The 12945-nt window shown below is 47.4% G+C and overlaps 1 protein-coding gene across 1 annotated transcript; it reads right to left on the bottom strand.

The window, feature by feature from the left end:
• Nucleotides 1–439: 439 nt before the first annotated feature.
• PRODH2 (proline dehydrogenase 2) lies at nt 440–12716 on the bottom strand. The gene is made up of 10 exons (XM_084808438.1): nt 12465–12716; nt 11290–11483; nt 8160–8280; nt 7363–7446; nt 6903–6983; nt 3940–4086; nt 3607–3773; nt 2826–2936; nt 2149–2237; nt 440–1624 (listed from the first exon to the last, which is right to left on the bottom strand). Exons 1-10 carry the CDS (start codon nt 12714–12716, stop codon nt 1455–1457), a joined length of 1416 nt encoding a protein of 471 aa, XP_084664564.1. The 3' UTR covers nt 440–1454.
• Between the last annotated feature and the right edge of the window lie 229 nt (nt 12717–12945).

Here is a 12945-nt window from a genome sequence, read left to right as displayed (position 1 = left end):
TCCTGTCTAGCACCTTTGGCCATTTTTAGCAGGACGGCTGGCTATAATTCAATTATTCCTGCCCGTATGTGTGGGAGTCCTCCCACCCCTTAGCCCTGTGTGCAGGTCTCCTTTGCAGTAGTCAGCTGCAAACCCCAGTCAGGAGGCAGCAGAAAGGACACACAGGCACACATGCACAGACACACACGCACACTCACACACGCAAGCCATCAAAAGAATTCCACCACATTATAAGCTGCCCTAGGAAAGAGGCAGCCGAAAGAAGGCTGCAGCAACCACTCTGTCAGATTGTCAGGGCAAAAAAGGTAAACATCTGACTGGGGCCTGTTTTTCAGAACACAAGGGTCAGCCCCACAGAAGATAAGGGGCCAACTCCCATTGAGAAAGGTTTTTTCTTGATGAACCTTACCCCTGCCCTCCAAAACTGATACAATTCACACAGTGGGCAGTCAAACTTTACGGAAAGTGTTCAGTTTCAATAAGGGAAGTGGGAAGATGTAAGCAAAGATAGCCCGCCCCATTTCTCCAACCCCTCCTGTGCTGTGGGTTACATCATTTAAAGAAAAAACCCAGAAAAGAAAAGAACAAAAAGGGGTGTGTGAACTCACAATCTAGGATCTCCTGTGGGGGATATTTAGATTTCCAGTTGTTGAACAGGTATTCTTGTGACAATGGAGACTTGCTCCAAAAACCCTTGGTGGACTTTGCAAAAATAAAGTACCCAGCTCGTGCCGATCGTCACCTCTTGGCAGAGCCCCACTGAAGCAAGGCCATGACACAAAACAGATCCAACTGCCACAATGCTTTGGGATTGGGTACATGGCCATTTTATACTGGGAAATGTGTATACAGAAAAGCAGAATGGCTGCTATTCCACATGGGCAAAGACTCTTCTCCCTGAATTTTAGGGAGTTTAGAATCCTGATAAATAGCTAACAGTAAAGTACCACTTCCCAGAATCTTTTAAGAACACCTGGAAATGTATCACACTGTCATGTTGAAAACTGACAATGCAGCAAGAGAGAAAGGCTTCCCACAAAAAATACCTCAGGTTACAGCAAAGATAAATCTAGTTAAATTGCTATCTCTGTTATCCATTAACTCTCCCTCCAATCCAAATATGGCAGTCACCCCCAAGACCCCCCCCCTTTTCTCTGTTTTCCTGGGCCTTCCCATCTCTAGCTCCACCCCTTTACCACGATGCCACATCCTTGGGCCCTGCCTACGTACAATTTTTTATTGTTGTCTTTTTAGAGTTGGCAGCTTCATGGCCTCCTTAAGCCCCATGAGCCTCAGGCTTTGGGATGCTGGGCAACTCAAGAGGGTGATGTTTTTGAAGATCATGTGGGAAGTTATATGGTTGTGCTGGGGTGGGGGTTGTATTGTGGGGACCGGTTTCCATGAGTCCAGGAAAAAAGGAGTTGGGATGGTTCTTTGGGATATTTTAGATTCCCTCAAGGCTGCCTCAGGATCCGTCTGCGTAGCTCTGAGCATAGCAGATCTCGCTCCTTTCGGATGCCAAGTAGGACGCTCTGGTTCTCGTGAGCGCGACGGATCAGGTAGGGGATCACCTCTTCCACGGAGCCATAGGGGATGGATTTGTAGATGGCATAACCTGCCTGGCCTAGGTTTGGTCAGGAATAAAAGAGAGAGAGAGAGAGAGAGAGAGGGGAGGTCAGCATATTGCAGGAAGAAGGAAAAAAGTGGTAGAAGGCAGTGATGTAGTTGAGCCAGGCCTCGCAGGGATACAGTGCAGCCACTTTTGATTAGCAGGGACGCTGATGTCATCTGTCACCCCCACCCCCACCCCTCAGAATTCACTGTTCCCTCTGAGCTTAGCTGCAATCTTCACAATAGCATAGGGAAAATTAATTTTCTCAGCAGCGATATATTGCTCCCTGTTGTCATTTTTCGGTGGCCTGGAATGGAATGGGCAATTAAGACCCATCCGTTTTACAAAACACAGGCTCCTAGTGGAGATAAAATTGCTAGAACTGGTTTGTTAATACAGATCAGCACAACTGCCTGGATTTCTGGATTCTCTTTGGAGGTGCGGCTATGGGGACTGTCATGATGAGCGCCTGCACTTCAACATGTACCACTGCACTGGTGGAGGGCAGAGCAGGAGCAACATGGACTAGCACTCACCCAGCGCCAAGGACACCTGGTCACACATGCCCAGCAGCTGCCCAAAGCTGACAGGTCCAGCACCTTTGTCGATGCTCATCTCTGCCATCCTTAAAATAGATACAACATCACATCCCATATGGGTGCAGCACAGCAGTAAAAGGCATAAGCTGCGAGCCAGAATGCGTGGGTTAAACTTTCAGCTCAGCCATGAACTCACTGTGGCTGGCTTTAGGCAAGTCAGTTACCTCTATATCTTAACTTCATTCCCCCCCGCCACCCCATTGACCATATGGGGACGATGATGATGATGATGATAATGATAACAATAACAATAATACTGGCCTACCTTACAGGGTTGCTCTAAGGAATTATGTAAGGACTGTGCACTTCAAATTTACCACATTTGTAGTGGTGACACTGGATATCACAAAAGGCAGGGATGCCTCCCTGAACCGTGGGGAAACAGTTCCTAGGGGAAAGGGGCGGGGGGGGTCCTCTCCCAAAGGGAAGGTTGCCGGTTTCCCAAGGTGATCACTTTTTCTCTCCCTCTTGGCTTTGAGAGTCACGTCTGATGCCTGTCTGGCACAGCATTTAAGGAGGAGAAGGAGGAGGACAGACTCACAGAACTGCGGGACATTTTAGCAAGTGGTTGAACAGAAAGACAGACCCCACAACTGCTTTTGCAGCCCTCATACCTTTGCACGGCATGCATCACAGAGGCTTCGTTATGCGTGGCCACTATCAGCTCAAACCTTCCCTTGGATTGAGACACTCGGTCCAAGCCGAAATCCAAACAGCGCTGGTAACTGTATCCAAGGAAAAAGGAAACGGGCATCAGCATGGAGGGAGATTCCTGACAGGAAGCTTAAAAATGGGGTCCTGCAACAAACTGTTGCAGCGTAGAGTGCTTCTGTTCAGGGTTCCAGCCACTGCAAGTTTTTTCTCCATTTGGTTCCCCCCCCAATAACTGTCCCTGAGGTAGGGAGGTCACACTTGTGCCTAACCCCAGCTACATTACAATCCTTGATTTCTTCACTGATATCTATGGGCAGCTCTTTGTTCCATCCCCGGAGACATATTAAAATAGCTTCTTGGTGTGAACCAGGAAATTACTTATCCAGACAATGAGAAGGTTCTGTCTACCCTTTTTATCTCTCTTGGTCTCTTCCTCCCTCCCGTCCTTGTCCAGCCACTCTATTCCATTACCCCTCCCATCCAGTTGTCAGGGTTTTTTTCTTTCTTCAGTCTGTCAGCATCCCATGCCATGAGTTATCTCATGGATTTTTTAATCTCTCTGCAAAGCTCAGGGTTACCCCAGGTCTGCTAATACCTCTCTTTTGTGCATAGGTGGTGCTGTTTTGGCTACATAAGCACAAACACATGAATATATGAATTGGTATAAGAGGATTGAGTTTCCCACACCTCATGTTCAAGCTCTGCAGAGTCAAGGAACAGATTTGTGAGAAGACTCCTCACCTTTCATTGGTAGCCTCCCAGTTGGGTTGGATGGGATCAGGGTACCCTTTTTCCCTTGCTAGTTTCCGTTCCTTCTCCAGATAAGCCCCTCTGACCAGTTTCACTCCAAAACATACACCCAAGCGGTCTGTGAGGGCCACATCCTGATTCATCCGCTCTAAAGTGTCCTGAAGAAAGACAAAACTGATCAAAGTCAAAATGGCTGCTACTGAACAGCAAAGCACAAAGGAGTCCTCCAACACCATTGAGTTGGCAAGGTTAGAGTGGAACTTTTCTTTTAATTCCAGGAAGTGTGGTGGACAGGAGAAAGGCTATTTTGGGAAGGACACCCACCTTGAGATATGCCTGATACGTGTTCCAGATCCACGGGTGTTGCTTGTTCCAAGCAGCCATCATTGCCACAGTAACTAGCGTCAGGGCGGGGTTGACATAGGTGTATTCTGCATCCACCAGAACACGGACCCCTTTTTCCACAGCATACTGAAGAGGGAGAGGAAAGGAGACAAGAATAATAAGACATTTGCTAGATCCAGCTTTCTAAAACTTGAGAACTTGAAAGATTATACTCTGTTCCATCCAGTCCTCAAAAAAATCATGGAGGTTTTAGACTAGAGCAAACAATGACAGTCCTGAAATTCCTCCCCAGAACCCAAGGACGAAGGCTGGCAAAAATGGCAGAGAAAGCATGCATTTGTCTGCAACCTTTCCCCAGCCATTTCCTGAAGATATGGCCTCTGTAGCATATAACGTTAGTGATGTGGAGGACTACAAAGGACACTAAATTGATGGATATTTTAAAGCAGAGATCCAATGAGCTGGCAGTTTCTATGAATATTGTTATGGCTGCTGGCCAGTCATTTCTTTGTTTAGTGGATTACTACTTGATAGCAGAGAACGGTTGTTGATGTTTGATTAATGGATGCCAATGGTTAGGAGATAGTTTCCTGACAGGTGAGGAATCTCTCTTTATTTTTGAATGAGTTGCCCATCAGAGCTGAGGAGCGTAGATGTAAGGTGTATGTGAGGCTGTTCACATAACATGCTAGCCCACACTCCATGGTTGAGTGTGGATTGTTTTGAACTGTGGGTTGTTTGTTGAACTGTGGGTTAGCCTGTTGTTTGAATGCAGCACGTTTTCCACAGGTCAGTGTCAAGGTTCCCCTTATGACCTGGACCCCCTGAGCAACCCTTTAAGGATCTCTTGCCTCCTTAAGAGTCCCACTTTCCTTCTTTTAGACTCCCTCTTCCCAATAACATGGGGTTTAGGCTGTAGATGTAGGGTAATTGGCACTACAGACACTTGGGTGTTAACCACAACAGTTTTCTGGTTAATTAAAGCGAGCCAATTACATACATAAAGGTATTTACAGAATAGAGCTGAGTGATACAAAAGGCATTAAGAGAAAACAAAGGTTGCAAAAAGCAAGTTCCTCTACCCTAGCTGCACTTAGACTTCTCCAGGCTGCTTCTTCTTGCTCTCATTTCAGCTCTGGTCTTCTGACTCTCAGCCCTGGCTCTCTCTCCCTTTGTATCCCCCAAAACTGAACGTACTGTTTCAAACCTGAAGAAATGAAACTTAACTTAGGAAAATGAAACTACTCCTCTCAAGGATACTCACCCCCAAACAACCCCCACCCCCAGGCTTCTAGGCCTGACCTTTTTACCTTGCCTCTGTAGGCCTCAAATTTATTTATTTATTTATTTATTTATTTATTTATTTATTTATTTATTTCATTTCTATACCGCCCAATAGCCGAAGCTCTCTGGGCAGTTCACAAAAATTAAAACCAAAGAACACACAATAAAACAATTTAAAATATACAGAACATTAAAACCACAATATAACAATACAACCACAATAAAACCTAGCAGCAGTGCAGGAGTTTAAAATACAGATTTAAAACAGCAAAGATAAAAATTTAGAAAGCAAACCTTCACAGTGGGTTATTGTGTTGTCTGAATGCAGCCAGGGTGCCTTGTTAACTATGCAGTGTGGCTTGTTAACCACCCTGAACAATCCAATAATAAACCATGGGTTCTTGAGGTAGTTGTTCGAAAAAATAAGCCACACTGCATGGTTAACAAGCCACCTTGGCTGCATTCAGACAACAGGCTAACCCACAGTTCAACAAACAACCCACGCTCAACCACTGAGTGTGGGTTAACATGTTGTGTGAACAGCCTCTCTGTGCTGGCCATTTTGGAATATGCGGAGAGAAAAATTCTACTTGTAGTTTGTAGAAACCAGGGTGGTGAACTTACTTTCTGATGGATTTTCTGCCCTATAATAGAGCCTGCGTTTCTCTGCTTATGTTCTGGTCATATATGTATGAATAAAGCAAATGTCAGAAAAAATACCTTGGCTGCTTCCAGATGAGGCTTTTATTGTGCAATTGCTTGCTTCAAACAGGGAATTTTTCAGGGGAACCAGATTACGTTGGCTTCTATTTGTAACCTGCACCACTTAGGTCTCCAAGCATGCTTGCTCATCCAAGGGAACGAAAACCTGGTGTGTGTCCCCCAACACCTTTGAGGCTTTCTCATGTATTTGAAATAGAATTGCCAACTTTTCACCTGGCTTCTATAGAAGTTTCTTTAGCAGCATCTTGACATGCAGAAATTACCCAGTGAAGCTTCCAATTGCACAAATGTTCTCACTGATAATTGCTGCAAGAACAACCCTCTGACCCGCTTTGCACATAACAGCAATTCCTGAGTTGTTTAATCCAGGAATTGCTGATATCTAGTGGGAGTGAGCGAGTCACTTCTGCTTTTAATTAACAACCCAGGGTTTGTTGCTGGGTTAACTCTGCGTTGTTTAACCCCTAAACAACCCAGAGTTTCCGGGCTTGGAGGTCATGGTAACAATTACAATGGGACATTCCTGGGTTGTTAATTGAAAGTGGAAGTGACAAGCGTGCAGGACGCAGTGTGCTTGGCGCTGACAACCCATGGCTTAAACAACCCATGGATTGCTATTACATGCAAACCGGGTCAATGTCAAAGAAACAGCAGCTGGGGTGAATTGAAGAATTGGCAACCCTAGCTATTTGTGCCCCACATGAATCTTTTGTTAACAATGCAGGGTATAACGTGGCACAGAAATACACAGTACAATCCTATGCATGTCTACTCAAAGGTAAATTCCACTGAGCTCCAAGAGACTTACTCCCAAATCATTCTGTGTAGGATTGAAGCCTAAATGTATATTCTTCTTCTCAGAAGAGCTTATTTATTCATATTATAGCCCAACCCAACTGAAGCCTCAGATGTGAAACCACCATTATTTCCTGTACCTGTGCTACAGAATTGAGCCGTCTCAATGATTTTTGAAAATGTTGGTTCTCTTCTTCAGTCAGGCAGTACAAGTTCAGTTCCTGGCGGTAGTGGAAGAAGAGAATACATTTTTTAAAAAATGCTATAGGGAACAAATTAAATCCATTGCATCAAGAAAGAAATGTGAAGGCCTAGGAAAAAACTGGGGGGGGGGGAAGAATGGGGAAAAATGGAGGTAAGCCCACCATTTTTTCCAGGGACATTTTTTGTCCTTGGAAAGAAACATAATGGAAAAAGCCCAGAAATACTTTTAAACCCCTTTTTTCTGGCGACTTTTTTGTCCTTGGATAAAAATAGGAAAAAGGGGGGTTTCCCCCTGAATTTTTCTGTTTTCTCCCATTCCACCCCCGCTCCCAGCCATCACATCTCTAGTCAAGAAGCACAACGGAACAGGACACTAGAGGTGAAATCAAGCCTCACCTGTCCTTTCATGACTGCCACCAATCTCTCTATGCTCAGATCAGACATTCCCTCCTGCTCTTGCAAACGCAGGGTAATAGTCTTCTGTGAAGAGAGGAACAAAAGCAGATCCCAAATAAGACCAGAATAACTCCCATCCTCACAACGCCCCAGAATGGGGCCAGAATTAGATCTACTCTACACATGCAGCAAAATGAGGTGATAGAATGTTGAATGGGCTATACCATTTTTAGATTGCAGGTGGGTGTTATCGACATAAAAAAGCTTTCTCTGCAAGTAGAAACCTAGTACAGCAGGGAGTTGTGTAGGCCAGAACCCTTCCCCCTGAAGTACTAGTTTTACATGCAGGGAGTTAAACGAAGTGGAACACTCCGTTCTACCATCATTCCCATTGCATGTCCAGCCAGGTCTTATTTGTACTCATTATCTTTCCCCGTCCCTCATTCTGATCAGAGCCACATATACTATGCAACAATAACAACATTGATCTGCATCAGATTAACCCAGATTCTGCAGTTCTGCAACCTGTACATTATGCAAATGTCTGACTAACCCCAACTGGATCCAACCCATTATCAATCCAATACATAAGAAATACAATACATAAGAAATAGGTCCTTCCAGAGGAATATCAGACCTCCTTTTGCAGGGTCTTTATAATCAAAAAAGCAAATGGTTTTAAGGGAAAATAATAGCTATGCCTATAGGTGCATAATGGTTGTGGAATCACAGGATACCTCTCCACCCCCAGCTATACTCATCAGTACAAAGTCCCTCTGCCATTCCACAATACTCACACAGAGCTCAGCTGCCATCAGTGCTGTCACCTTCAGTTGCATCATGGGATTGGTGGCACCCCCCACTGACAGATCCAGGCAGGTAACCATGGAGTGGGCATTCTCGTCATACCACCCCTCCCTGGTCAGGACAGAGAAGAATCCTCCTCAGGGTAGGGTAAGACTCTCCATCTTCTGGGAGCAACACCCTCCAACTCTTTTGAGGCCTCCGAGCGCCAACGTCTTGTCTTGTGCTCTGCTCACCACCCCTATCAAAACGTTTGCTTCCCTTAAGGCAGGGGTGGGCAATGTGTACCCCTTCAGCTGTTTGGCCTTCCACTCCCATGAACCTTCACCATTGGCTAGGCTGGCTAGGGCTGATAGGAGTTCTAGGCCAAAACACCTGGAGGGCCACTGCCCTGCCCACCTATGAGGGGTCTGTCAAGGGCCACTTTCTCTCAGATATAATCTGTCGGGGGGTGTGTGTGTCACAAACCAGCAGCTGGGATGGCTGGAGCCAAGAGTGGGTGTGGCCACTCCTTTCCTCTTTCTCCTTTGTGCCCACCCCTCTACCACCTCCTTCTCTCTCTCTCCTTTGTGCCCACCCCTTCTCTCTCTGCCACCTCCTTCTCTCTCTCTCCTTTGTGCCCACCCCTTCTCTCTCTGCCACCTCTTTTTCTCTCTCTCCTTTGTACCCACCCCTCTGCCACTTTTTTCTCTCTCTCTCTCCTTTGTGCCCACCCCTTCTCTCTCTCTCTCTGCCACCTCCTTTTCTTTCTCTCCTTTCTGCCATTCCCCCTCCTCCTCCTCTTTCTCTCTCTCTCTGCCACCTTTTTTTCTCTCTCTTTTCTGCCAACTTATTTTCTCTTTCCTTTCTTTTTCTGCCACCCGTTCTCTCTCCCCCCCTTTCATCCCTCCATCCATTTCCCCCTCTTGCCTTCCTTCTCTCCCTCTGGTTCCTTCACCTACATGAAATTAGGCCGAGGGCCGCAGGTTGCCCACCCTTGCATTTAATGTTTATTAACAGTTTCCCGAAGAGAAGAAAGTACATCCCAAAGCTGAACATTAAAAACCAACCCTGAGATTTTCCAAGCTGCTGTGTGTGTGTGTGTGTGTGTGTGTTTGTTTGTTCCTTTCAGTGGCTTTCTCTCAGCAAACTGTGGTTAAAGGGGAAATGTCCCCAAAATATTTTTCTGGGATTTTTGAAGGTTAGCTAACTGCCTGGCAAATCTGTCAGATAGGAGAGGGGAAGGGCCAATGTGTTCCAGACCTTCCTCTATCCTCCCTTTCCACCATTGAGGCCTGCCTGCCTGCCTGCCTGGCTTTTATAATATTCTTTTGTCCCAGAACCCTGGAGGGCCAGACTGTGACCCCGGGCAGGCTGGATGTAGCCCACGGGGCCTGACGTTCCTCACCCCTGCACTAGGGTGTGATGGAATATTGGGGCTGCCACAGCATACGGCAACGGCAGCTACCTGACATGGCTTTCAATCAAACACATTGCTGGAGGACAATCCTATGAGTGGCTCCTGATCATGAAACATAAGTGGAAACTCCAGAAGCAGCTTACCGCAGAATACCAGTTGCTGGAGGCCTTCATACCCATATGGTCAGCTTTCAGGTAATATCGGGCTGGCCACTGCTGAAAGAATCCCCCCCTTCCCTTCCCAGTCCTTTTTCCTTGTGCGTCGTGGCTTTTTTAGATTGTAGGCCTGTGGGCAGGGACTGTCTTGTTTAACTGATGATATATAAGCTGCTCTGGGAGCCCTTCTGGCTGAGGAGCGGGACAAAAATACTTCAGATAAGGAATTTCTGACAGAAGCAGGATGCTGGACTCATGCTTGTTTAACAGCTTTTGCAGTTTTGAATTTGTTAATTGCAATTGATATATGAGACAGAGATACAGAGATATCTGCAGTATATATATATACACATATGTGTGTGTGTGTTATGTATGTATACGCACACACACACACACGTTTGTGTCTGTCTGTCTCCACTTTAAATGTGGCAAGACTTCAGGTCTTGTCACATTTAATGTGGCCACATTTAATGTGTGAAAGTGTGAGAAGCTACCCTTGACACCAGATATCTGGATTGCCGCTTCCTGAAACCAAAAGCCCTGGTGCGTCTTACCATGAAACACAGGAAGGAGGTGTGAATCAGACCTCCCCTGTTAACGTGCAAACGGGTGCATTTCTTCCCCCGACCACCCCAAACAAGGCCACTGTGTGAGCTGTCCCATCAGAGGCACATGTACCTTCATCAGAAGCACATCAATGTTAGGTAAAGTGCAAGCTAGCTAATTCCTTGAGAAAGGAAGTGTGACTCATTCAGGCGGTAAGATGTGAAGCCACATCAGTAGGATTGATGCTTGAATTCTGTGCGGAAATGTAGAAACGTGTGTGTGTGTGTGTGTGTGTGTGTGTGTGTAAGCTTAACATTACCAAGGGGTACTGAACCACTTTCAGCCTAAGGGCTGAATTCAGTTTTGGAGAAGCTTTTGGGGGCTGCATTCCAGTGGTGGGTGGGGCCAAAAATGAGGGGGGTGGGTCCAAAACACAAAAATACCAGCGTATTTTAGCTTAAAGCTCTTATTGCCAGGAGTGAGCTCTAGGAGAGGCATGTCAACCTTTTAGAATGGGGGTGGTGGAGCTGCAGCATCCTGGGAAACCACCATGTAATCAACGGTTGGGGGAAAGGGATGGGGCTGGGGGAAAGGGGCGTGCCTTTGAGGGAATCCCAGGGGGCTGGATTGGGACCCCAGGTGAGCCAGCTTGGGACCCCAGGCCTGAAATTCCCCCCCCTTCACTAACCCCATCCCCAGGCTCTCCAAATTTTGCCAAATCATGCCCCCTCAGAGCTTTTTAAAATTGAAACCTAAGTGGGGCATCACAAAAAGTTGGGGGGATGGGTCTCCCTTCCATGATTCAAGCACTGACCCAAAGCTTCCTAACCAGACATATCTAAATTCAGGATAGAGTATAATAATGCAATATTCCCGCCTCCACTCCCAACTCCTTCATTCATTCTTTGTCAGAAGATCTGTACTGTTCCAGGCCCAGATTTTCTCCCCACGCTCCCCTCAGAACCAGTGCTGGACCTTCTGTTGTCCTAATCCTGCCCACCTTTCCACTCACCCAATACTCACCCTTCCCTTGCCTGCCCCACATCTTCCTCTATAGGGACCGCAAGGAGGGGGCGGACCCCCAAACCCTGGAGCCGTTGCAGTGAGTCCTTGATCTCTTTGGGGGTCTCGCCTGCCACAAACTGTCCATAGAGTGTAAGACGGAGTATGGCTCTCCACAGTCGGCGGCCCAGAACCCATCGGGAGATGGAAAGAAACTTGGAGGAACAGAGAGAAATGCAGGGCATGGAGACAAGTCTCCAGAAGGCGGTTCTTTTATATAATTGACTGTTACAGCAAACACACACACACAGAGTCTTGTGGCACTTTAAAGGCTAACAGATGGACAGTGGCATAAGCTTTGTGGGGCCACAGACCACTTTTTATATCTACCAGTTGAGGAGACACTTCCTCCATCTGATGCGGTGGAAAAGCTTGTGCCATGATAAACATCTGTTCAGGGCTGGCAACAAGAGTAGGCATGGTTGGTCACCTACCAAGAGCACACGTCCCAGCAGGGGCACACTAACAAAAGCCCCCTAAACTTGCTCCTTGTCTTCACCATTGCAACCTTCTTGTTTCCTCCCCTCTCTGACAATGAGGGTGATGAGAAGGAGGAACAGCAGATGCCACTACCTACTTGCTCTGCCTGCCGAGCAAGCAAGTGCTAGCAATGAGGAGGAGGAAGAGGAAGAGGAGGAATAGTAGCTGGTGACAACGGTGGTGAGAAGGTAGACTCACCGAGGGAGGGGCCCATTGAGGGTGTCTTGCCCAAGGACGCCCCCAAAACCTGGAGGTGGCACTGCATCCATTAGACTTGAAGGTGCCACAAGACGTCTTCTTACGTAGGGTTACCCATCCCATAGCTTAGTCCAAAGTCCCTTGCCCCTCAGTCAGTGGTGCCAAAGTCAGGACTTTGGGACAGGCGTCGAGGGCTCCACACAGTAAGGGCCCCCAAATGCACCTTGCTTGCCACATTTTGAAGTATGTGGAGTAATATGTGCTACCACCTTAAGATCTCCCCTGCCCTGCTAAGACCATTAAGCCCAGAGTCTAAAGTGACCTAATTGCACCACTGTTCTCTCATTTCCCCTGTCCCAAGAGAGCACGATGGGGCACCCCTCCATCTACAAGGCGTGGTTGAGGTGGAATGGGTTGGGTGGGTTGCGGGTCAGGATTCAAAGGGCTCCTTGTCTCACCACGGGTGCTTTCTGAACCAGCCACGGGGAGGAGCAGAGCAGGAACACCAGCAGTCCCCGAGTGAGTTCCCAGTTACTCTTGAGGCGGAAAACCTTCCCGTCATCCAAGCTCAGGGATGGGTGCGGAGACGTGGGTTTCTTTGCTGCAGCTTGGGGGGCTGGCTTGGGAGGTGAGGATTTCAGGGCAGCAGCCTGGGGGCCCCAGAGGGCTGCCACCCGGCGGTGCAACAAGCGAGCCCCGCAGCTCAGCATGCCGCCAGCTCTGTCTGAAGGTCACACGGCACCACTTCTGAGAATGCAACACCTGGCGCCAGTCCCATGGTGTTTGGGGGCAAGCCGGAAAGACGGGGAGGGTGAGGGGGAAAGAGTGCAACACAAGGTGCTGCTTCAGCAGGTTGTGTGAGGCATGGAAAAACTGCTCAGTAGAGTAGAAAAACTGCTGAGGAGGAGAAGTCATTTATTAACATCAGGGCTCTCGGCT

The sequence above is a fragment of the Heloderma suspectum genome, chromosome 6 (assembly GCF_057233095.1).
Source record: "Heloderma suspectum isolate Gila_16-S chromosome 6, 16-S_ref, whole genome shotgun sequence".
NCBI lineage: Eukaryota > Metazoa > Chordata > Lepidosauria > Squamata > Helodermatidae > Heloderma > Heloderma suspectum.
The sequence above is the reverse complement of the archived record's forward strand: the minus strand, read 5'-3'. Positions and strand labels throughout refer to the sequence as shown.

Coding starts and splice junctions, on each gene's coding strand:
- PRODH2 (XM_084808438.1), bottom strand. CDS start 12,716: ATGCTGAGCTGCGGGGCTCGCTTGTTGCACCGCCGGGTGGCAGCCCTC. Junction 8,281..11,289: donor GTGGGGCAGGCAAGGGAAGG/GTGAGTATTGGG, acceptor TGTCCTGACCAG/GGAGGGGTGGTATGACGAGA. Junction 2,937..3,606: donor TGGGAGGCTACCAATGAAAG/GTGAGGAGTCTT, acceptor CCTTGGATACAG/TTACCAGCGCTGTTTGGATT.